The sequence below is a fragment of the Theobroma umbraticum genome, unplaced genomic scaffold, assembly GCF_002168275.2.
Source record: "Theobroma umbraticum cultivar Fairchild unplaced genomic scaffold, ASM216827v3 scaffold_30.0, whole genome shotgun sequence".
NCBI classification, from domain to species: domain Eukaryota; kingdom Viridiplantae; phylum Streptophyta; class Magnoliopsida; order Malvales; family Malvaceae; genus Theobroma; species Theobroma umbraticum.
In genome coordinates, this window is record NW_018397254.1 from 10,716,381 (window position 1) to 10,732,484 (window position 16,104).

Below are 16,104 nucleotides of genomic sequence, written 5' to 3' on the forward strand. Positions count from 1 at the left end.
GAAAGTGCAGAATGAAACATAGCAGCGACGCTGAGTATAACAAAAACGAAAATGGGAATGTAAGTGTCTTGAGGCTCACGCACACAGGGCCGTTATGAGGACGGGGACACGTGGGGGTTTGTTATTGGATGGCGAGGGTACGAATGCTGGCAATGAGTGCAGGCGGCGACACGAGAATCAAGGATGATTGGGCTGGGCTGGTCTGGGCAGGGGTTTAACTGACACGCGGGCGTCAGGTCTGAGGTTGCCGCTGCTCTGTCGATTGTTTGTCTCTCGGGCTCGGGATATAACAGGTAATCGGAGACGCCCTTGAGAATGAGATTGATTGCTTACTCTTTGGCATTGCTGTAGTTTTACTAGAAAAAACAAGAGAGAGGTACAAGCTTAGCGTCTGCATTGCAGAGTAGAGCAGTCGCGCTTGCTGGGAATTGGGATGGGACGGACGGGTTCAAAACGTGAAACCGAAAGGACAAAAGAGGATTAAGATTAAACTTGAGCCTTCGATTACAGTTGGGATTAGCTGGCTTCAGATCATCCCTATTCCCTGCTTCAATTTACTATCATCCTTGATTGATGCTTTCCATGTAGAATTAAATTAAAAATACCTCGGCGCTTATTATTGAAAATGTGCATGACTTTCAGCACAGTTTTCTATTTAACCCAAAGGCACGGATAGACTTGGCATTAACCCGTATCTTTATATCTTAATAGTTTCATGTTAATATATAATTATTTAAATAAATACGAACATAACATAGGTCAACATATATTCACGTCATCATAATAACTGTGTAATATTATACGACTAACACGTTTATTACACGCATACAATGCAATACAATACGATTAATAAACACAATTGAAACGATTAATATAAATTTTATCCTCATTAACTTAAAATATTTATATTTAAATATAATTTTATTATTTAAATTTAAAATCATTAATTATAAAAATAATTATATCAAATATAGTAAAATTTTAACATAATACAACTAACAAATATAATAATAAAATAGTAATTAGACTAAATTAATATTTAACTACTAATTTTAACGAATTGATAAACATGCATTTAAATACAACAATATAATTAATTAAATGTATTAGCCCTATCTGTTACGATTAAAATATGACAAGTCTAATCTCCGTTACGTTCAAAATTGCTGTGGCAGCCTCATTGGGAACCGTACATTGCGAAATTGGTCGTCTAAATAGTAAGAGAAATGAACCACTCAAATTTATGATTTACCCAGCCTCATCATCACGGTGGGACATAAATCTCATGCTCAACCTCTCATCATCAATTACAATCCTACAAACATTTCTCTGGAAAATTCGGTATAAGATAAAAGAGGCAAAGACGAGGAATGGTGAAAAACAGCCTCGAGATTTTCTTTCCTTTTCATCATTTCCTTGAATTTAAGAAGAAGAAGAAGAAAAAAAAAACCAATGCCCTACTACAAGAAAATGAATTAAAAATACAAAGATGAAAACTGTACATAAGAATGAGGAGAAAGCGGCACAAGAAATATGATGTTTTGGAATGATTACCAACTACCACACTAAGGGGTAGCTGCGAACTAAAATTGAGAAATCATTCCAAAACATTTACAAAGTAATGGCTAATAATCCTACTGCCACCTTCCCAAAACCCCTACAAATGCTTCATCGATCCCACATCGCCTGGAATATTGCTGGTCTGTGCTTCAACCAATACATCATATCTCTGTCCAGTGGAGAATTATTTAAAACAGCATCTAGCATCGGACTGCCCAAAACTTTCAGACAAGTTTTGAATGACCATATTCGGTCCTTTGGCCAGGGTCTCTGAGGTTGCTTCTCCTGCAAAAAGGACCATATCACAACAGGTAAGTAACCACAGTATCCGACAATTAAAAGATATCCTGCTGAGCTAATTGAATTGGCATATACCACTAACCAGTGCAATTCCTATACAGGGCAATATTCCTTCCAGTCAATCCTATTGATCTACTAACACGTTAATTGTGTGAATGCTACTTTACTATCTGTGATACAAAGGATAATTTACTACAGTCCAATCTGGCAAAACAAAGACAACCTGATCCACAACACAATCAAGGTCTGTCATTTCAAAATAGTATTAAATAGATTAGCTCCCTCCCCCACAAGTACATGTCACCATAAACCAACAAATTCTATGATGTACAGATGCATCAAAATCATCAAGTAATCTAGGGAATGCTCAATGTTGGTAAGTTAACAACAAAAATAAGTCTGGAAAGCAAATCCAGGAAGATCATACAGGGTCAATTAAAGATGTCATATCAAGACCAAGAAGAAACCCCCAACTTGTTGGTAACTGTGACATACAAGATGTTGCCAATTTCAGATAAAAAAATTCTATGAAAGGCATACTTGTATTTTTCTTAAACTGCTCTAAATTAAAAGAAGAAACTTATTATTATTAGTATTTTTTTACCCACCAAGAAGAAACCAACAAAACCAAATAAAAACTTCTGATAGAACTAGTCATGAGCCTGCTCTGGGTTGTTGTTTATTAAAAGACAACCAAAATGGATGCCAGAGGTTTCTAATGAGATAACATGTGAATAAACTACACCATACTTGAAATTCAAAGAACTCAAAACGGCAGTAGCAGCATTACAAAATGGATAAAAGAAGCTTACCATCAATGACAGCATAAATTTCAGAGTCTTTGGGCCATAAACACGATGCCTTGATGGCTTCTGAACCTTGGCATAGAAGGAACCGATGTCAGGTAATGATAAGCAACCCCTACTTGCTCTAACCAGGCTGCAATCTGGCTCAACACTGGTCTGGTTATACCAAAAAATCAGCTGCCCTAAACAATAATTTTCACCATATGTCTTGCAATACTCCTGAAGACCTGTCAACTTATCAGCATACTTGGGGCCCAGGTCAAGAGGACTGATGTAGACTGGGGGAGAAGTTACCGCTTTGTATTCCTATGCATACAATGGTTGATTTAGATCAAATGATAATACAATAGCATTAACAAACATTGTCTCCTTTACCCTACCCTCCACCCCCCACAAAATAAAATAAAAAAGGAAAAAAAAAACCTTGTTTATCAGAAAATTAATAATAATAAAAAGACTCACTCGAACTCTTAAGAAGCACTTTGTATAAGCATAAACATGGATCAGGTCAGCTGCAGCATCTTGCCGACACTTGTATGTACATGGAAGATTCCGAACCTCATCCCTCAACCTTAGAAATGAAGAGAGACATGATTAAAGGTCACATCTTTACTACAACGAAACAGCATGGTAACAAATGTTCTGTTACATTCCGCTCACCATAACATGGATTTCTGAAGTTCTTTCAGGATGTCGTCAGAACCTGATGGGTCATGGGCCTGAATTTTGGATCTCAAATCATTGAGCATGTCTTCTTCCACATGAGGAGCCATGCACTGAAGAAGCTCCTCAACAAGCGATCCCTCTCCTTTCCAAAGAAAGGAAACAGCTTCTTCAGGACTGAGCCTCTCTAGTGGAGGTGGAGCCTTTTTGGGGTCACCAAACACGCATCTCATAACATACCTCACCTGAAAACAACATTCAAAGATGATAAATGTTGGAATACTAGTATACTGTAAAATCAGCATGTACAAAAGTTTCTCTCATAATGCAGAAGTTATAGGTTCTAGATAATTTCATATCATTAACTGAAATGTCAGGGATTCATGCAATAAAGATGCCTGCCATCCAACCATTAGACCAAACTAAAAAGAGAGTAATCTAGTCATTCCAAAACTTCTAATTTCAAATTTGCAAGCTTAGCTCTTCAAAAACCTAAACGGTTTTGCTCCTTCTGGTTTGCAGGATCACCATAGAAAAGATCCAGCCATGGGACACATCATATCACACATGACTATAGTTTGTTTTGTGGGAGAATATTTGATCTTCAAAACTTGCTATTCAGAGACAAAGAGGGTAATCACCTTGTCAAGAGTCACAGCCAAATTCTGAAGCCTCTGGTTATAGACACCCTCAGCCTAGCTCATTCAAAAGAAAAGTATACCATGAGAATTAACACGTAACTACACGCATAAATAGCTTCTAACAAACATAAGCAGACATGACCATAGGCACAGAGACAGATGCCAATGCCACGCACAGACACAAAATGAGAACAGCACATACCTGAATCTCCGCATCGTTCCTCTCTGCATCAAGATATATATCTAAAAAGTATTTCCGTTTCTCTTCCAAATTGTGCCTTAAAATTTCCTCAGGGAGCTTTGTTCTCTCAAAATTTATGAACCTCACCTACAACAGAAAATAAGTTCAGGAGAATAGAAGCCCACCTCTACACCCCCCCTCCCCTCCTCTCTTTTCTTAGTTTAGAATTGAAGAAATGAAATGGCATGAGGGCAGAGAAAAGACATACCAAGCGAGCTGAGTATGCAACCAACCAATCAGGCAATCCACCAAGCAAACAACTTCCTAGACCAGCCCTTCCTAACTCAAGGTAATCTTCTTCAGATACAGAATTTAGTTCACAAGCTTCTAACATGAGATGTTCTCGATCAAGTATTCCATGCCACTCCTTCAATACCTGATGAACAATGTGCATCTAATGACAACTTTTCGAAACTCAGAGAAAAAAATCAAACAGATTGAACAGGCAGTAAAGAAAGTCTCAATTTTGTTTTTTTTTTTTAATTCAAAAACCCTACTTAAAGTACATACCTTTTGAAATGCACCTTCACCAGTCAGATTCAAGTAGCTGCCACGGCAAACTTGACTACCACAGAGACAGACAGACGCTTCATATTCTTCTTTGCTCTAATAAGATAGGCATCAATAATCAGCTATAAGAATATGGGAATTTCTTCTATAACAAGGCCAATAAGACAAAAGATTCAAACCTCTGTAACAGAATTATAATCAAATGTAATCTCCTCGTCATATCGTATTGCACGTAGAGCATATATTCCAATTTGGTACTGACCATCTACAGCAGTAACTCTGCATTCCAGAAATGGTAATTAAAACAAAATCTTGGTACCATGAAAGGAACTCAATTTGTAGCTAGGCCACAGGTAGGAACAGATGTCTTGCCAATCAACAACTTTCAAGTACCATTTAGGATTAACGAAAGCACTAAACTATTAAATAATCTGATAATAGAGAGACTGATTTTAACTACAATTTGTCCCAGAAGGAAAAGGATAAGTTATCCGGAAACACAAAGTAAAGGTCATACTAGTAAACAGTCTATCCACAAAATAAACATAATCCAATTATGTTTAACATCCATCCTACTTTCAAGCTTTTAGGCAACCAAACTCCTTGCACAAGTTGATTTAAGTATATCAGAAGTACAAAACCTCCAACCAAGTACAAATACCTGTTCTTACTGGCAACAGGCTAAACTTCTCCAACAATTATATCAGCACGTGACAAACATCCAGTAAATAATTATGAAGATAAATCATCAAAAATGGCAATGGAGAAATATACTTCCATATTTTAAAATCCAAAATTTTCTGCTCTATACATGTATCCAATTCCAACTAGGGCAAAATGGGAAAAGTGCTTTAGAAAAACTAAAGAAGTGCTTTACAATCCTACAAAGACCAAAAAGAACAACAGATTATACTTACTTGGCTTCACAATTAGGATGACAAGAATGACAAATTCGACTCGCATAATTTGCCTTGTGCATGGCATCAACAACAACCAAATCATACCCATCAACATCACCCTGATAAATAAGAGATGATAAGGCAAGCATTTTCAGCACAAGAAGTAAAATTAGCCACAACAAACACATTGCACAAGACATGTTGAATTAGACACCTTTGGCCTCTCAAGGTAGATGTTGTAAAACTCAGGAGCTGGATCCTTATTGTTTTTCTGCAACAATCGAATCCCATCTTGCTTCTCAAACCATTTCCAAACAGGATAAACCTATGAAAATTGAAACCTGTCAGCACAAAGGGCTTCAAAGAGACTTGATTCAAAAGCCAGAAGCCAGAGAATGAGTACATGGTAACAAAAAACTGTAAACATTTTATCTAGCAAGAAATCAAAAACCTTATAAATTAATTCACATTCATACCTCTCCCAAAAACTCTACAACAAAATCTTCTTCTCCAAAACCACCTTCCTTGTTGCAAACAACACCGAGACCCTAATAAAGCACATTCCAGTGAGAAAAAATGTTAAACATCAGCGTCATAAAACTAAGGAACAAGAGAAAACAATAAAACATTATGAAATATAAAGAGAAAAACAAGAACAATGGAAAATAATACATGAGATATGAAGCACATGTATACCTTCCTGTAAGCAACATAGTTGTCATCGGGACGAGCATCTATGGCTTTCAGGATACCTTGACACATTCTCATAGTCCGTATATCACAATCTGCCTCAGCAACTCTTTTAATATCATCTAAAACAGGCTGCAATGGATACATCATTGGAGTGTTCCCAGTGCCTGTGAAGTGTCTAACTTGCTTATTCAGAGTTCGAAGGAGAACATCTTCGATAAAATATTGCTTATCCACTAGAGGCCATTCCAACTCCTCTGGCATTGAATCAAGTAAAAGGTTATGAGTATAAGGATCAATTCCATAAACTTCTTGCTCTATAACTTCATCTCCAAGTTGTTTTCTGGGTTTATAATCTTTGACTTCAGGAAGTTCCATATCCAACTCCTCAGTGCCAGTTTTCTGAGCATTGAGCTTCTCAGCATAGTCCTCTGGCAAGGATACCTGCATCTTACGTCGCACATCCACCTCATCTGCTACAATAACATACTGGTCAATTACTTCATATTTCCTAGTGACAGGAGGAACCAAACTGACTTTTGTCATGCGAGCACCCCATTCACGATCATCAGCCATAGAATCAAGACTATCATCTGCCATAAAGTATCCATCTCCCCTTGACTCCCCAGACCGACCTTCAGGCCTGAAATCCACATCACTCTCTGTGTCTGAAGCTGTACTCTCAATCTCGCTCTCGCTTTTTCCATCCTCCGAAGAGTGGTCAAGTTCATCAGATGTTTCACTTTCTGAGTCTAATGATTTGCGATTAAGTTTTGATAAGCGCTTTCTAATTTCTCTATCAGATGCATATTCCCCATAATCAAAACCACCATTTGCAAAAGTGCCATTGCTCTTGATCATGTACTTCCTTTCAGTGACTGCCTTACCAAGTTTCCTCTTGTACTTTGAGAACCCAGCAGGCGAGTCATCTTTCCAAGACTTCAGCAACTCATCCCTTTCATAAGAAGAAGTAATCTTTGCACCCTCTTCTAACCGTGTGGCAAGCTGGATAAATAGAGTAATTATGCGATTCATGTCACGAGCACCATCACGATTCTTTGCTCTAAACCAAAAAGTAGGCATATCAACAAGAGGAAGAGAACACTTATAATCAAATAACTCATGCTGAATGTATGGCCAGAAAAATAAAGCAGAGGAAAGAGAAGCAAGTGCAAAATTAACAGTTTATGTTCAAAAAATTAAATATTAAAAACAGAAAGTGGAGCACTGAGAACAGCTTTAGGCATTTAAAGAGGAAATTTACATTTTAACTTTGACAGAAAGGAAACAATATACATTATTATAAATATTCTTCAATGCAAGGTATCCAATAAAGTCGAAAGAAGAGGCAACCAGAAACCCTTACTTTATTGCATCCCTGCACATCCGGCTGATGTCCTCTTTAACAGAACCCACTCCATGGCCAATGTAATAACCATTTTTCATTCTTTCCTCAATTTCTGCAACCTAATACCAAATGACAGCAAAGAATAAAGCCTTTTACACATAATATATAAAAAATATGGCCACACACAAAACAAAAGACCAACGGTACCTTGGGCACAAAAAATTCAAAGGTATTCTCCTTCATGATGTCCCTTAGACTTGAAGCAAGGAACTCCTCCATCCGCTTATATCCATTTTCAGATTTCTTGATTGCCCATCGTCTAATACGAGCTTCCCTTGATAAAATGGATGAGGACTTTCTGGCATCAAATAACTTTGAACGTCTATATAAACTTCGATGAAATAATTGGTTTGCGGAGTCTCTTTTATCTACACTTTCAAAATAATTCTTCAATTCACCAAAATCATCCATATCACTTCCCAGGCCCGTTTTAAGACCAGACGAAGTTTTCTCAGTAATCTGCTTAAGACTCCTTATTTTAGACTCATCCGAAATTGTCATACCATGCAAACATCGGCTCTTGAACCACCTCAAATTTGGAAATTTGATGGTCAACTCCCCAAACTGACTGCAACCTCTAATATCTATAGAAGATAAACTAGGAAACAGACGAAGAACATCTTCAAGCGTGCCGGGAGTTATGTTTGTGCAACCAATTAGAGTCATCGAATTTATCTTTTCTTTGTTATAGCCATTCTGCAAGTAAAGAATTATATTAAACCTGAGGGGTAAAGGGAAAAATAAAATCATATTTACGCATTTTAAACAACCATGAACATACCACGATATTCCACACTACAGAGTCAGTGCAGTTAGGGCCAACAGATGACATGTCAACATGCCTTGTTATCCCCTTGTAGAACCTGACAGCAGCTCTCCAGTGTTTGCAAGTCAAAGAAGCAAAAGCAAGGGATTTCATGTCAGATCTCAAGAAATGGAAGACTCGTGCCAGCACATGACCATCTAACAAACCCCAGTGCCCCATCTCAGTAACAGAACATGTGCTCTCTTGTTCAAGGAAGGTCGGATCACCACATAAATCTTCAAATGTAGGCTCATCCTTTCGAGTTGATAGCAACTCATCGTCAATTTCATACTCTTCTTCGCTTCCATTAACCATCATCCGTGCTCGTTTGCCACCATCTGCAATTTACAGACCAGCATTCATCCACATATATACAAAGGAAGAAAGAAAGAAAGAAAGAAAGAATAAATAAATAAATAACGGCCTCATAAATTTACCAAACTAAAGAAAAATAGTGAAACTTTGCACATTGCACACTCATCTTCACCAAGTCCAAAAGGACCTCAGGACCTCTACCAAGTTAAATAGGTGTCCGCATAAATATATACATGCACACACACACACACACATTGGCAAAGGGATGTATGTGATGCCAAAATGAGCATGCCAAAAAGTTCATAAAGTACAAAAGTGAGAGGAAGCAAAAGGAAATCAAGTAGAAACATAAATCTAGTTTAGGTATAATCTTTTGTTGTTACAAGAAAACCCACTAAAAAGCATCATGAAGATAATTATCACATAAACTACTAAATGATTATATATATATATATATATGATGAGATTTTACAAAATGCATTAAAAAGGCTACCCAAGAAACTTGGGAAAATCGCTATTGAAGAAACTTGGGAAAGGCTCTCCCATCTCATTTAAACTTAAAATTTCTCTTTTCCAATCTAATCAAACTCATATGTAACAATTAAACATGATTGAAAATACCTGTTTTTCTGTAAATGTGCTTGTCCATCTCCTTCTTTGGCTGTTTTGCACTGATCCATGGGTCTAAAACCTCATTTATGGCTGCAGCAAATTCCCGGCTCTTATATGATTTCATTACCAATTCATGAAGCTTCCCACGGGTATAACCAATGAATTGGGGGTGTAGGTTGTGAAAAGAACAGGAATTTGTATTATTGTCACTAATGGCAGCACCTTGCGAGTCTGAAATTAGAGATCCTGAAGAATCAGCATATGATGCAAAATTCTCGGGCTGATTCCTGGCATTGGCTTCAAAAGTCCCAGCAGCAGAGGTGACAGGAATCCAAACTTGATCATATTTTCGGAAAACACTGCTATGTTTCTGGATAGCACCTTGATCCACCAAGGCCTGAAGTTCTGAAAGTGATAAAGGTCCCCTTTCATGCCCAGCACCATCAAGGTAGTACCACTCACCCAAGTGCAACTGCAGCTCATCAACCGTGCAAACACGATCTTTAGGAGTATTAACAGGTGCAATGCACTTCCATGATCCTTTCAAGCCTTGATCAGTAACAGCCTTTGATAGTGAATCACTTTCTGCTGATGATTTCTTGATATCACTAGTTGTAGAGTGCGACCGAGCAGATCTTGAAGAGTACCTCTCCTTCCCTCGAACTTTTGTGCGGGGTGCAGATACAAATGAGCCCTGGTCCTGGACCACACATGCATTTATCCGGACTACTGGAAGCATGGTTCCCTTCACTCCTCTCACAACTGAAGGCTTAATTTGATTAGATCTACTAATATCAGTGCAATCACTTCTCTCTTCTGTACTGGAGAAAGCCCAAGGAGGGAGATCTAGCCTTCTGCTATGAGAAGGATAGTACAGATCATCCTTCATATGCCAGCGAGGATCCTCATACCCAGACTTTGGCATAAGGCATAAAGGATAACCATCATTAAGAACAAGCTTTTTCCTAGAAGATCTATCCTGAGTAGCTTCCTCATTTCTCTTCCAGTCCCCACCCTTGCATGACCATCGACCAGAAAACCAGTCACTAGAGTCAGCACAGGAGGAACCATCAGAGAGTGCACCAATCCTGATTTCTGCAGCTTCCTTTGACTTCGTGTCAGAGTAGCTAGATAATTCTTCAGTCTTTTTATCATGGTGATCCCCAATGCAACTATAATGCCAAGTGAAACCTGTAATACCAAAGATAGGAAAAAGATTACATCACAAGATGGATAACTAAATGCCCAGTGTTATGCCATTACAAGTTCAGAATATTCAATTATTTTTCTTTATTCTGAATTCATCTCAATATTATGTTGTTCAGGTGGAACTAATGTACTGATTTCATATTGATTGTCCAACTTGGGTATTTATATAACATTTCAGTCGCAATTTAGCCTCCCACCCTGCTTGGGAAATCTAAATCCGCTCAAGTGCACAAGATACCCAAAGGAGAACAAAAAACTTCTGAGAAATGAAATAAGGCTTGAAAGTTGAAAGGGGATAACTAGGACAAAACAACATATTAAGTCCAATATAAAGTTCCAGAATGCTAACATTATTAGCATTATCCTAAGCTTCACTAATACAAGAGATGAAAATTTTAAAACATGCTTTAGTTGCAAGAAAATTTTTCTTTTTTTATTAAAACAATGTCCCTATAAAACTATCTGAACCAAGCAAGTAAATTCTGAGCAAAGAATAATCATTGCTTAATTGTGGGTGGTAACAGGAATTAAATTCCCAACCCCACTAGAATAGAAAGACTTAATTCCATTTGAAAATAAAATTAAAAACTGATTTTATAGATAATTAGAATAAAGAAGCCAACAACAATGTCTGAAATAATAGAATTTTCCAAATGCCAGGTGCTTGTACTTATCGCCTTCTAATGTATTATCTCACCAGTAGAAGATAGGGGGAAAAGAATCAAATGCACAGAGGTGAGTCATGAGTTAAAAGACAATTATAAATTAAAAATACAGGCCACTCTAAGAAATACGTACCTTCAGAATTTCCCCACCCTTCCCATTCCGCATGATCAAATTCAAAGGTCATTTGCAGAACTTCTGCATGATGATAAAAATCCAGAAAAATGTAAACACGAAATCTCAAATATCAACAACCATGCATATGTCTACATGGATGAATATACACATATGCCTACAAGTGTATGCATATTTGTTCGTACACATTTATAAATGCATGAGGAACCATACAAAAAGAATTAAGTACAACAACAGCAGAGATTCAAAGAGAGGCGTAAAAAGCATTGGTACCAGAAAAGAGTCAAAGAAATATAGTAAGTGATGCCATACCCCCAACTATCTCAAGCTCCTGGCCGGGAATAATTTTAACACCCTCCAACAGAGCTCCAACCCTTTCATCAATGTGAAGATCTTCTAAGGGCTCAGCTGCAGCTGCACTGTCATCTTGGTAATTCATCATTTTCTCATCACCACTGTGAATGCCTGATGGCCTTGAATCTCCAATTTCTACCAATAAGTTACCAGGAGCTTCAGGAGGGCTAACCAGCTGCGTTACAGTGTCAGATACAATGGATGGGAAACTCGCAGTCAACATTGGCGAAGCTGCATTTTCAACAGTCACCCACCTATCACTATCTAAATGCTTGATCAAATGATCTGACAAAAGAACCCCTTCTTCCACAAGTGCCTTAAGGTCACATAATTTTGAAGGCCCACGTTCAAGACCAAAATAATCAAGGTAAATCCATTTACCCACGGATGACTCAGCGACCAAAGGAATGTGAGGTGGTGTGTCACATATATCCATATCTTCCTCCATTGATTGCAGCTCTTCAGGAGGAGCCCCATCAACAGGAAGAGGAGGTTCTTTGCAATTTACAATGGGACTCAGAGATTGGTCCTCTTTCTGAGATTCACAGACAGCATTTTTCTCATCTGATCCATTAAAATTGTGCACACTGGTCCTATCTTGAGATTCTTTAGCTGAGGAATGTGAGTCTCTTCCACTATGATCCCTCTGGGTAACTCTATCTTCTTGTCCCTTACAACCATGTTGTGAATTCCGTTTTTCATTTGCTGCACTTTTTCTACTATTGTCTCTGTGATTATTGGGCCTATTCCGATCATGTGGGGACCGCTCCAAATAGCTGGGAGTTCGGTCCCTGCGATCATGGAACCTAGCTCGATCCTGTGGGGACCGCTCTGCATGGATAGGACTTCTGTTTCGATGATCATAGTGACGACTCCGATCATATGGGGATCTATCACGAGTGTAAGGGGATCTCTCACGACCATATGGGGATCTCTCACGACCATATGGGGATTTCTCATGCGCATATGGGGATCTCTCCCGTCGAACTGGGCTCCGCTCCCTGTGATCATAATTCCTGACCCTCTCACGTGGGGACCGCTCAGAATATCCTGGACTACGTCCATGCCTGTCATAAACAACTCTAGATGACAAAGAGGATTCATGATGTCTTGAAGAGTACTTCTCCAAAGAAGACATCCTTGATGAAGAAGAATTTCTATAAAACCTCTCAACAGAGTGGCGTGAATAGTGCTCTGGATGGGAACTACGACTAAAATCATCAGAGAGCCTCCTACTTTTTGAATTTGCATAGTCACCATAATCTCCGTAGTGCTTGCGCTCACTGCTATCTGAATCAGTACCATGTCGCTTTAACCGATTACCAGAAGAAGAGTAATCTCGTCCATGGTTCTTACCATTGCTGTACTCACTCTTATACAAGCCATCATCATCCACAATCTTCGAACTGATCCTGGAAGTCCTTTCATGGCTAGTTTCCCACCTGGAAGAACTTTTGCTGTGCTGAGTACCACTTCTACTGAATTCCTTCCTGCGATAAAAATCATCAACTGGGTGCTTTCCAGAAGGTGGTGTGCGTTCCATTTCATATTTCCAACTTTTTTCCTTTCCTAACTCATGCTTACGAGATTTACTGTAACTGTAGTCATCCTTCATCACTTCCCCTTTATGCCATCTATCAGGAATGAACTCACCTTTCTCTATGTCATCTTTGGGGCTTCTCCAAGACCCAAATTCTACCTTTTCAGCTTCCCCTTTCCTCCCTTTCTCCAGAATCATCTCCCCCTTCCTTGCCTCCCCTTTTCGCCATTTACCCGTAATAATCTCTCCATTCACCACCTCCCCTTTTTTCCCAGAAACAATTTCCCCTTTCTCCACCTCCCCTTTTCCCCCAGAAACAACCTCTCCCTTCTCCACTTCCCCTTTCCTCAATTTCTCACTAGCAATCTCTCCCTTCTCAATTTCCCCCGTCTTTAATTTGTCAGTCCCAACCTCCCCATTCTCCCCTTCCCTGGGCCACTTCAACGTCCCCAATTCACCTTCTTCCACTTCCTCCTTCTGCCCAGAATTCTCACCTTTATCAACCTCTTTACTGCTCTTCAATCCTGCTTCACTCTTTGGTTTAACTACCAATGCACTCTTCTTTGCTGTTGCTGCAGCTCCTGCTACTCCTCCTACCACCTTCTTCTTAACGACTACTACTTTCTTAATTTTCACCATTTTCTTCTTCTTTCGTGGTGGCTGCTGCTGCGGTTGCTGTTGTTGTTGCTGTTGCGGTTGCTGCTGCTCCTGCTGCTGTGCGTTGTCTTCGAGCTTAATAGGCTTTGAAGTGAGCCCATTGTTGGGACAAAGCGTTTTTTCTGTAACTGGAAACCTCTCCATGATATGCTGATGTTGATGCTGATGCTGCTGCAAAGGCATGCACGCAACTCCTCCATCGCCCATGGAAATCCCCAAAATTTCCTCGGAATTCTCCAACTTCTCTCAAACCCTAGCTCTCTCCCCTTTCCCGGGGCTATCGATGCTCATACTTCACAAACTTCCCCCCTTTTCCAACTTCTCAAATCGTCCCCTCCAAAATTAACCTAATTCACAAAAAAATTCACCACAAAACGACATCAGCCAAATCAATGTAGGGTTTCACCGAAAAGAAAAAAACAACAAATCGAGAAGAAAGAAAGAAAGCATTCGAAATCCATCACGGTTTTCTAGGGTTTGAAGACCGTGGAAATGCAAGAAACTATGTTTGGAATTAAAGAAGAAGCTAAAAAGAGAAGAGAATTTACCGAGAGAAAATATAAGTGGGATAGATCGGGGTGAGAGGAAATCGTGCAGGGAAGCTATAAATCGACGAACGTGAAGAACAGATCGAGAGAAACGACGACCAATTCCAGAGCTGTAGGAAGAGAAATCTTTGCGCCAAACAAACAGAAAGGAAAATTTCTCTATCTCTCTTTTTATTTGGCTCTCCTATTATCTCTTTTTTTCTGTGTTGTACATGTTTCTTTCTCTCGCGTTTGTGTTCTTGGTCTGAAAGACGAAACCTTCGTGTTGTAAATTTTTTTTTCCCTTTTTTTCCTAATAAAAATTATTTTATTTTATCTTATTTTATTTTTTAACGAGCTTAGCCCTCTTTATGATTGTGGATTTTATGGGATTTAGGGTGTGAAATTATAAAAGTACGAAAGTACCCCTTCTAGGTAATGAGATACGGAGGAGGAGGATGAAGGACGGACCGTATGTTGAATCGTATAAACACTACTGTCTACTGGCGTTGTGGTGGGACGTTTGGAGTTTTGGACCTCGGCCGTATGCCTTCAAACTTGGAGTCCTGAGCCAGTTGACTCCGACTCAAAGTCCTTTCCCGAATATCTCTGCCTTTTTTTAAAAAACTTTTTTGTTATAATCAAATAAACCATTTTTAAGTAAAGAAACTAATAAAGTCATAAAAGAAAAACCCCTCCGTTGTATAAAAAATTTTAAATTAATTCAAATTCTCTTAAATTTCAAATCATTAAATTGAAAATATATATATATTTCATCTAACTGAAAAAATTACTTTAATTTTGAACAAAAAATCATACAATATATGTATCAAGCATCTGTAATATATGGAGAATGTTAGGTTTAATTACTACTAAAAAAGTTGGTGGGGTGAAAATAATAGATAGAGAGGGAGAATACCAAAATAAAAAACTAAGTCCGTCTCCAAATTGAGTCAACAACTTGGGAATTATCGACCAAATCGAATATTTTTCGCTGCGGTGCGAGGCAGGGGAAAGATGAGTTCCCTTCCAAATACTTGGCGTCGCCGTCGACCGGAGGAGTAGAGGATCGGAAAAGAGAACATGTAGAAGGAGGGTGTTTTTTGTCATTTCGGGGAGCTTACGAAGTTAACAACAGTAGGGGAAGCGGAGGGAGATAGGGAAAAGATGGGAGAGTTTTGGCGCTCAACTTGAGCGAAATACTTTAGGGGCGTTGAATGGAGGGACTCTCAAATACCGAGGTCATTATTGTGGTTTTGGGCTTATTTTTAACAAATCAAGCATTCAAGTTGTTCAAAGCCCCAATTTATCTTAATTTGGCCTTTATTTTTCATTTAGTTTTTCCATGGGCTGTCATTCTCGACCTAAGCCCAGCCGCCAATGTCTTCCGTGCATGGCCATTCTTGCATCCAAATTCATGTTTCTTTGGCTATCGTTAGACCTGTCTCAATAGATCGATCTATTATTTTTTATTGAAAGTGAAATGAGTTAGGTTTAAAAATTTTGATTTATATTAAAATCGGGTTTAAATGGACCAATTTATCTTATCAGTGGATTGTCCAGGATTGA

The 16,104-nt window shown here is 38.7% G+C and overlaps 1 protein-coding gene across 1 annotated transcript; it reads right to left on the minus strand.

Moving 5' to 3' along the window:
• Positions 1–1,371: 1,371 nt before the first annotated feature.
• SDG2 (SET domain protein 2) lies at positions 1,372–15,718 on the minus strand. The gene is made up of 20 exons (XM_021442996.1): positions 14,557–15,718; positions 11,770–14,355; positions 11,458–11,520; positions 9,460–10,641; positions 8,500–8,861; positions 7,866–8,414; positions 7,677–7,777; positions 6,317–7,373; positions 6,097–6,168; positions 5,835–5,945; positions 5,639–5,739; positions 4,901–5,000; positions 4,722–4,817; positions 4,420–4,587; positions 4,173–4,298; positions 3,971–4,024; positions 3,327–3,574; positions 3,129–3,237; positions 2,673–2,972; positions 1,372–1,845 (listed from the first exon to the last, which is right to left on the minus strand). Exons 2-20 carry the CDS (start codon positions 14,213–14,215, stop codon positions 1,669–1,671), a joined length of 7,422 nt encoding a protein of 2,473 aa, XP_021298671.1. The 5' UTR covers positions 14,216–14,355; positions 14,557–15,718; the 3' UTR covers positions 1,372–1,668.
• Positions 15,719–16,104: the final 386 nt, after the last annotated feature.

What these genes read in the sequence shown, in the direction of transcription:
- SDG2 (XM_021442996.1), bottom strand. Translation starts at nt 14,215, where the DNA reads ATGGGCGATGGAGGAGTTGCGTGCATGCCTTTGCAGCAGCATCAGCAT. An exon ending in TCTACCTTGAGAGGCCAAAG is followed by an intron (nt 5,740 to 5,834) that starts GTGTCTAATTCA and finishes CTTATTTATCAG; the next exon opens with GGTGATGTTGATGGGTATGA. An exon ending in CATCCTAATTGTGAAGCCAA is followed by an intron (nt 5,001 to 5,638) that starts GTAAGTATAATC and finishes TCTGGAATGCAG; the next exon opens with AGTTACTGCTGTAGATGGTC.